Source organism: Dermochelys coriacea, chromosome 1 (genome assembly GCF_009764565.3).
Source record: "Dermochelys coriacea isolate rDerCor1 chromosome 1, rDerCor1.pri.v4, whole genome shotgun sequence".
NCBI lineage: Eukaryota > Metazoa > Chordata > Testudines > Dermochelyidae > Dermochelys > Dermochelys coriacea.
In genome coordinates, this window is record NC_050068.2 from 4,885,524 (window position 1) to 4,895,383 (window position 9,860).

General features: G+C 44.8%; 1 protein-coding gene across 1 annotated transcript; it reads right to left on the reverse strand.

Annotated features, from left to right (window-relative positions):
• Nucleotides 1–1,568: 1,568 nt before the first annotated feature.
• On the reverse strand, nucleotides 1,569–9,376 carry LOC119847445 (olfactory receptor 51G2-like). The gene is made up of 2 exons (XM_038382246.2): nucleotides 8,559–9,376; nucleotides 1,569–1,608 (listed from the first exon to the last, which is right to left on the reverse strand). Exons 1-2 carry the CDS (start codon nucleotides 9,374–9,376, stop codon nucleotides 1,569–1,571), a joined length of 858 nt encoding a protein of 285 aa, XP_038238174.2.
• Between the last annotated feature and the right edge of the window lie 484 nt (nucleotides 9,377–9,860).

Here is a 9,860-nt window from a genome sequence, read left to right on the forward strand (position 1 = left end):
TGCCCCATATGAGTGGGTACCCTCAACTGAAAGTACCACGTTAAGCCAAGGGCTTGAATGCCAGATTCCTGTGAGGTTAATAGGGGGGAGGACAGGTGTCCCATCCAGGATGTGTGGACTCTTCATAAGGGTTCCAGGTCTGGTTTAATGTGTTCCTACCCACTATTCAAAGATAGAGCTAAATAGGGTCCCTTAGGAGCCTTTTGTTATTTTCACTGATCAAATGAGAACTGACATCACTGGTGGTGGGAGGGCATTTCTGCCTGGCCTGCTAAAAGTTGAAAATCACTAAAAGCTGACAACAACTAAGAGACTGACCTTCCAAGATCAAAGCAGAGATACTGGTGGCAGCAGAAGGGAAGTAACAGTCATCCAGTGGAGAGCAACTGCATCTGGAGATGGCCAGCCAGAGCAAGTGCTCAGGTGGCAGAGCAAGCAAGGAGCCTTCTTCTACAGGTGGGAGATGAACTCACACATAAGCACCTTTCAACCCTGTATCCTCGCTGACCAAGGATGACCACAGTGAGTGGGGTGAGGTGAGGGAGAAGAGATGGGCACATTAAAGGAACTTTTTGTTGTAGAACTCAAGCATATGAGGCAAAAGACACTGCCCCACACACCCTGTCCTGCTCATAGTTTTATGTGTATGACTCCTACTTGTGACATTTTCCCTCATTAATATCGGATAACTTCCCTCCTTTTATTAAAAGTTACTTTCCTACACTCAGACTTTGTGCTTGCGAGTGGAGAAGAATTGCCTTTCAGAGGCACCAAGGGGTGGGATGTAATTTTCCCAGTTTATTGGATGGGGGCTCAAGACACCTCTGTGATGTACTGTTGAAAAGGAATCCCTAGAGATTGACGGCGACCCTGGTTGCTACTGCCTCCACTTGACAGAGGGCTGACATCTGTCAAGCTCCATTGTAAAAGAAACTGTGTTGTTTGCTCAATACTGCTCCTGCTGGGAGGCTGTTCCAGAACATCCCTCCTCAGATGGTCAGAAACCTCCTTCTCCTTTCCAGCCTCAGTTTATTTCTGGTCAGTTTGGCCCCATTTGTTCTTGTGCCAACACTGTATTTTAGCTCCAGGAGCTCATCACCCTCCCTGGCATTTACTCCTCTGATATATTTATAGACCAATTGGATCCCTGCTCAGCCTGCCTTGTCTTACACTAAACCTGCCAAGCTCGCACAGTCTTCTCCTAAACCAGGCCCTCCATTGCCTTGACCATCCTAGAAGCCATTCTCTGCACCTGTTCCAGTCTGAATTCTTCTTTCTGGAACAGGAATCACCAGAATTTTACACAGTTTGCCAGAGGAGGTCTCACCAGAGCCTGGTATATGAATATGAATACTTCCTGTTCTTACCTGAAACGTTCGAGGATCTCATGTGCCTTGCTCACATCTGAATTACATTGATGTCTCACAGTCACCATTGGACTGACTAATGCACTCACATCTTTCCCCTCCTTTGTTGTTTCCAATTTACCCTTGGCTATATAAATAGGAGCGCGATGAATAGAAGTAGGGAAGATTGAAAGCTGAACTGATGACACTGTAGAAGCACTTTCACGGGGATGAAATACCAGCTATTAACAAGTTCTTTAATCTAGCAGGGAAAGTTGAGACACACATTCTTCATAGCAAGGGTGCTTAACCAGTGGAACAAACTCCCATGGGAGGTGGTGGATTCTCCAGACATCCCCATATCAAGACTGGGTGCCTTCCTGGAAGATAACTTTTAGATTAATACAAGAAATGTATTAGTCAAACACAAGTCATTGTGCTCAATATGGAGGTAACTGGGTGAAATTATGCATTATGAACAAGTAGCTACTCTGAATGCTGATAAGCACTCAACAAGGATATATGCTGCTCAAGAAGAATCAGGATTGTCACAATAAAACTCTGATATATGGTCTATTTACCCGCTAAACTAGGTCCTTGCCTGTCATGACAGGTGAAGAGAAAATAGGGAAGTGTTATTTACTCTTTCTCATAACATAAGAACTAGGGGTCATGCAAAGAAATTAATAGGCAGCAGGTTTAAAACGAAGTATTTCTTTGCACAACACACAATCAACCTGTGGAACTCCTTTCCAGAGGATGTTGTGACTAATAAGACTTTAAAACGGTTCAAAAAAGAACAAGTTAGGAGGATTCATGGAGAATAGGTCCCTCAATGGCTATTAACCTAGATGGTCAGGGATGGTGTTCTTAGCCTCTGTTTGCCGGAAGTTGGGATTGGGCAACAGGGGATGGATCACTTGATAATTGTCTATTTTGTCCATTCCCTCTGGGGCACCTGGCATTAGCCTTTGTCAGAAGATAAGATACTTGGCTAGATATCATATCAGTCTGACCCAGTATGGCCATTCTTATGTTCTTAATTATCCCGCTCTTAGAGTTTGGAACAACACCCCATCTCTGCTAAATGCTTATCACCAAGCAGATCCGACTCAGTCTCTTCCCTTTGGGTACTTGTGACCAGAGCTATATAGTCACCCCCAGCATGCTTAAAACAAGCAGGTTTAATAGTAAACAACACAAAGTATTAGAGAAATTGTTTTTAAAATAAGAGACAACTGTCACACGTCTACACTCATCTATCTCACATATCACTAAAAGCTAAGTTAGACACAGGATTTGCTCTGAAGATAGAGAAACGGAAACGGTCCAACTTACATGTAGGTAGAAGCCCAGCAACAGAGATTGGGTATCCAGTTTATTACATTCAATGCAGCATGTTGTATTTATGGGCATTTGGTGCAAGGAGCTCCTGGCCCTCAGAGACAGTGTATGGACTTTGGAGAAACGGTGGCTGAATTGGAGAAGCTGTGGGAGACAGAGAGGTACATAGATGAGACTTTCTGGGACAGAGTAGAACAGTCCCTGCCTTGGTATCACAGTCTCTGTCCTGTTGAGGAGGATGAAAGTCTCAGAGAAGGAGAATAATCAACTGGAGCAGAAGCAAATGACTCCTTAGTTGGGACCCTCCTTCCAGACTGTGTTGTGGTGTCCTCTCGCATTGAGGATACCTCTCCAGGGAAGAGAACTCCAGTTATTAGAGACAGGTCATAGCTTTTGGGCATTCAATCATTAGAAACATAGATAGTGGGTTTGTGATGAGTGGGAGAATTGCATTGTGACTTGCCTTCATGGATCGAAGGCTGCGGATCTCTTGAGACATCTAGACAGACTTATGTATAGTGCTGGGGAAGTTGTGGTACATATAGGTACCAATGGCATAATGAAGGATAGGAGAGAGGTCCTGGAGGCCAAATTTAGTCTGCTAGGTAAGAGATTGAAGTCCAGTACCTCTGGGGTAGCATTCTCTGAAACATTTCCAGTTCCATGTGCGGGGCCAGTGAGACAGGCAGAACTGCAGGGTCTCAAAGCATTGCTGAGATGATGGTGTAGGGTGGAGGGGGATAGATTTATTAGGAACTGGGAAAACTTTTGGGAAAGGAGGAAGCCTATACAAGAAGGCTGGGCTCCACCTAAACCAAAATGGAACCAGATTGCTGGCACTTAAAATTAAATGTGTCATAGAGCTATTTTTAAACTAAGGGCTGGGGGAAAGCCGACAGGTGCAGAGCAGCACAATTTTGGACAGAGACATCCCTTAGGGGATGATCTGTTAATGGAGATTCTTTATGTCTGTCAGGGTTCCTTCCCCACTCTGAACACTGGGTATAAATGTGGGGACCTGCATGAAAGTGCCCCTAAGCTTATTTCTACCAACTTAGGTTAAAACTTAACCAAGGCACAAAGTCTTTGCCCTTGGACGAGCTAAATGCTGCCACCACCAAGTGATATAACAAACAATCAGGGAAAGGACCAGCTGGAGTACCTATTTCCCAAAAATATCCCCCCAAGCCCTACACTCCCTTTCCTGGGGAGACTTGAGAATAACCAAGATGAGCACAGACCAGCCTTGGATTTTTAAGACCCAAAAAACCTAATCAGATTCTTAAAAAATCAGAACTTTATTAGAAGAACAAAAAAAAGATAAAAGAACAACTCTGTAAGATCAGAATGGAAGATAATCTTACTGGCAGTCAGATTCAAATTTACAGAACCCCTCTAGGCAAAACCTTAAGTTACAAAAAAACACAAAACCAAGAATACGCATTTTCTCCAGCACAATGAATTTCACAAGCCAAAACAAAGAAAACCTAATGCATTTTCTAGCTGATTACTTACTAACTTTACAGGAGTTGGAGGGCTTGATCTGTTCCCAGCAAAGGTATCACACAGACAGACCAAAGCCTTTTTCCCCCCTCCAGATCTGAAAGTATCTTGTCCCCTCATTCGTCATTTTGGGTCACGTGCCAGCCAGGATACCGTCGCTTCTTAACCCTTTACAGGTGAAAGGATTTTGCCTCTGGCCAGGAGGGATTTTATAGTGCTGTATACAGAAAGGTGATTACCTTTCCCTTTATATTTATGACAATGCCCTAGTAAAGAGGAGAGAATGGAAGATGAGAAAAGAAAGGTAGGATCTTATGAGTCCATCTGCATATTAAATGAGGATATTGATATAATAGTCATCACAGAAGCTTGGTGGAATGAGGATAATCAAAGGGTAGAAAATATATCAGATGGACAGAACAGATCGTGCTGAAGGAAGAATGGCACTATATGTTATAGAAAGTGTCAAAACAAATGAATTAAAATTCTTAAATGAACCAAACTCTACCAAAGGATCTCTATGAATAGTAATTCCATACTCTAATAAGAGGAATATAGCAGTAGGGATATATTATCCATCAGCAGACCTGGATGTTGATAGTGACAAAGTTGTTGCTCTGTGGATCGCTGACACAGCCCTGATCTTCTGGTCTTAGAATATCTGAGCACCTTGAATGTATTTATCCTCCCGCCATCACTGCGAGGCAGGGCCGGGCTGTTATCCACCTGAGCACAGGGTTGGAGACAGCCAATGGCTTGCCCATGGTCACAGACGACAGGGGAATTTAACCTGTCCTGAGTCACAGAGCAGTGCCTAGATCACAGGACCAGGCTTCCAGCCCTCTGAGTGGTGAGAGGCCAAGATGGAATCTCTGCTGCAGCTGCAGAGCCCCCCCTCCCTGCCTTGCTGTCGAGAGCAGGGATGGCCAGGAGCCAGTTATGAAGGTTTGATTCGCTGGCCTGTTCTCCCCCAGCCACAGCAGAGTTTAGAGTAGTGTGGGCACTTGGCTAACCTCTGCCTGTTTTTAAAAGCTTCCAAGAGCACCGCACACTCTGGCCATGTCCCTGTGGATCAGGGCCACCACAAAATGCACTCTGGGGGCTTGAGGTAGCCCTGCAGGTGCCCTGCTCTTCCCTCTAGGGTTCTTGCAATGACTTGCTCTCAGCCAGAAATATCTAAAACAAGAGTTCCCTTTGTGGGTTCACATTTATTCAGTCTGCTCCAAAACACAAGGTCTCCTACCCTCGAACTTGACCAGTCTGCTTTACTCAGGAACACCCTATTGCCCTTATTGGTGGTGTCTGCATTGCTTCAGACTTGCTGCAACCCCTTTTCCCCTGAGCCCCTCCCCACAATCTCCTACCACTAGGCCCTGCCCCCCTGCTGTTCCACTTTCCCTGAGGCTCCACCTGCTGGCCACGCCAGAGCTGGGCCCTGGTAGAGCTACTGTGATGTTCGCTTATCAAAATATGACCATGTAGATCATGTAGATCACTTTTGCAACCATTGTACAAAATGTGGCATGTAAGATGTCTATGAAATGGTTATGTTTTGCTGGTTATGGTTGTATTGTCCGTCTGCATGTATCATTTTTATATTTGAAGGTATGACTATTGGCTCTATACCTGGATTTCAAATGTTTGCTCCTGAGAGTATTCAAATTAAGGGCTCATCAAGAAACTCTTAACTCATAATGGACTACGGGACACGCCAATCTATACTGAATGGACTGTCCTGGAAACGTACTCTCGGGGTATGGGTAATGATTTCCTGCTGCAACTAAGCGAAATTATGGATGGACATGTGACTTGCTCATGTGATTCCAAACCTCAACTTGTCACCTGTCATTCTCCACCAGCTGTGCTGAGGGCTTTGTTTGAAACAACGGGCTTCCCTCCGCATGGCAGATGCTATAAATGGCTATAGAAGAAACACCTCAATTTTGCTTCTTTCCTGCTCAAGCCTCTGGTCTATGGATTTTACTAATGGGAGCATTCTCACCAATGGACTGAGGTCCTTCCAATGATTTGGAAGCAACCAGAGACTTATCAAGCCAGCAGCTTATTCCATCACTGCTACAAGCCTGAAATAAGATCTTGGCATTTATTGTACGTATTTGACTCTTTTAACCAATTTTAACTCTCACCTCTCTTTCTTTTTATGAATAAGCCTTTAAATTTTAGATATCAAAGGACTGGCATCAGCATGATTTTGGGGTAAGATCTGAGTTATATATTCATCTGTGGAATCAAATGAACCTGTTATTACATTAAATTGGTTTTAAAGAACCAAACATCTTTAAATCTAGTGTTTTGATGGGGATATAAGGACTGGAATATCTAAGGAAACTGCTTTTATGATTTCTTGTTAGCCATTGTTGTCAAACAGAAGTTCACTTTGTGTTGCTACTTTGGTAGATCTCATGGGAGGATAATCACCAGTTTTGGGGTCTGTCTGCTCTATTTCTCAGTAGTTTGTCCTGAATTTGGTTTTCATAGTTGTGATCTACAAAAGCATGGTTACAGGTACCCCGGGAGCCCAGGCTGCTGTGGGGTTTCCCAGATTCTCTGCCTTCTCTGGGGATTCGTCCTGAGGAGCAGACACATAGGTTGGGGCATTCTCTTGTCCCCCTAGTCCCCTGCAGGGCAAGTGGAGGATATGGGGCTCCTCACAGGGGCTCTGGCTCCCTGATTAGCACTTTCCATGTCCAGGCTCTGGTTTCTGGCCTGGACAGGGGGTGGAGCCTCAGTGGAAGAGGAGAAGCAGTGACTGGGGCCACCAAGGGGAGGAAGGGGGCAGGGGTGGGGTCACCGAGGAGACGGTGCTCCCGGCCTGTGTCTCGCTTTTGCCTTTTGAAAAGGTGGACACCCTACACTGCATGGGCTGGGCTGGGATAGGAGCTAGCAGGGCGTGAGCTGAGGCCAATTTCCACTGATTTGCATTGCTGGGGCAGCACAAATGGAGCGGATGGGGAGGGAACCTAGACCTGAGTCCCTTACCAGGATTCCTGTGTGTCCGACCATTCCTCACACATGCAGTTCTGCCCTGCCTCAGTGGGGAGTGGGCTGAGCAGGTGCGCTGTGTGCAAAGCCATTATTGGAGGGGTTGCCTGAATGGCTTCTCCTGGTGCTCCTGCATTAATCATGGTTCTGACACCACACAGTCATTGCAGCTGACTGAGTATGCAAGAGAAGACTGAGTGACTGTGCCCCTTGAATAGCCCCTGTCCCCAGCCGGTTCAGCAACCATGGGTCATGCTGCACCCAGAGTGCTCAGGAAGGGCCAGGACTGTGACTGCAGAACAGCTCTGCAGTTTTCTTCATGTTCCTTGGATGTTTAAACAGAGACAGGACAGGGACAGACCAAGTCTAATGGGAAACAGCATCCAATCCCTTCTCTTTATTGACTGTATCAACAAGAATTGTTAGGTCAGATCAGCCACCAATCCCACCGATCCCCTGGCTCTCCAGGAACAGTCACTTTGTAAGTGCTGCTGCCTTCCTTGGTCTCCCTCCCCCAGTGCCCTGTCCCACCGCACCTGTCTTAGACCCTGTCTGAACCTCTCTACGGAGTGGAGATTAGTAACTCATGTCATCTTGGATGTATAGGTCCAGGACGGAATAGGTGGCACATGTTTTTCGTCTCCCATGTTGTGAGAGAGCTTATTCCTTCACTCTCCCACACCTCTGGTCCTTCTCGCATGAACAGAGAGAAACAATACCCGAAGTATGAAGGTGCAAACAATTTGATGTTTATTGGGGTGAACTTCCAGCAAGCTTAAATCAAAGTTCCTTTTTCCTTGTTTTTGAATCCCAACTTACTACCCATTTGCCCTTAATTTACATAGTAATATTCTCAGCTATACCTTAACCAATCGATCTACTGAAATTTACCTAATCAATCCTAACATATTGTAACATAATTCTCTAACCAATTATATCCCACCACCTTAATTAGTTTAAACCCAGCAAAATTAATTATACAGCAGACAGAAACAATCACAAAACCAGACAGAAACCATGCAAATAAATAAAACAAAGTGTGATTTATAATGACAAAACAATACAGAAATGAGGATTTCACAACAACATCTATAAAGACATAAGGGTTTCCCAGCTGTGTCTATTGATAAGTGAGTTCTTACCAGACAGAAACCATCAAAATAAATTTCCTTTTACATCTTCTAGACTCTTCCCTTTCTCTGGAGGTGATAGATCGGATCCCCTTTCTTACAGTCCCAGATTTCCTTATTTCAATGTGACTAGTTTGGAATGTGAGGAGGTGACCGGTTGCTTCCCAGTTTATGGCTGCCTCTGCTTCTTGGCCAAAGGCCTTAGCCTAAGAACAGGGCCTCAGACTATCACGGTGAGAGAAGGCCCTTCCCAAATCTATGTATCATAGACAAGCTGATCTCTGGTGTGTAGAAGAGCAGGAGGGCACAGAAGTGCGAGATGCAGGTGTTCAGGGCCTTCAGACACTTGTCATAGCATGCGATGCTCAGCACTGTTTTGAGGATCATCACATAAGAGAGGAAGATAAGCAGCGAGTCCAGCCCCATCTGAAAGAGTTTAGTAAACAACCCATAGATGTTGTTGACTGTGATATCCGAACAAGCCATCTTCATGACATCCCGGTGCACACAGTAGGAATGGGAAAGGACATTTGCTCGACAGTATCGGAATCGTTTCAGGAGAAAGGGAAGTGGAAGTATTAGGACCATCGCTCTTAGCGCAGACACCAGTCCCAGCTTGCCTATTCTCGGTGGGGTTAAGATGGAAGCATATGTCAGCGGCTTATGGATCGCAATGAAGCAGTCAAAGGCCATCAACAACAGTAATGAGGATTCAATGTATTGAAACAAGTGGATGAAGAAGAGCTGGGTTAAACAGGCATCCAGGCTGATCTCCCTAGAGTTAAACAAATATATGCCCAGTATCGTCGTTATGGTGGTTATCAATATGCCAAGGTCTGTGATGGCCAAAATGGAAAGGAAAATGTACATGGGCTCATGGAGGACTGGATCTGTTTTTATAATGAACAGAAGGACTGAATTTCCTACTATCGAAATAACATACATGAAGTAGAAGGGGATAGAAATCCAGAGATGTGCATCTCCATGACCGGGCAGCCCGGAGAGAAGGAATATTACAGAATTTAATTTGGTGTCATTGACAGCTGACATAATGTAATGGGCAGATGCGAGGACTTCTGAAATGTCCTTCCTAAAAGAAAAATAGGGGAGATTAGATGATATTTAGCAAGAAATCATTCTGCTCTCAGTGCATGTTTACAGACTCCCAGAGCTCAAGGTAGATAAGCAAAAACATATGGTTGGATTTACATGGATCGGATTAATCAGACTGGATCAGACTTGTAGTCCATCTCCCCCAGTAACCAGTGGCCATGTCCAGATGCTTCAGAGGAAGATAGAAGAAGCCCTGAAATAGGCAGCTATGAGATAAAGTGCTCCCAGGGAGTTTCCCCGTGACACCTACTGGTTAGACATATTTTGTGGTGTAAATCTCCAAAACCTTTTTAAAACAATCCTCTCTACTGTAATTGGATTTTCTGGTTACTCAGTCCCTCTTTGAATCCTGCTAAGTTCTGTAGCCTACTTGAGCACAGTATGATTTTACCTTTGTGATCTTAGAACATGAGAGCATAGG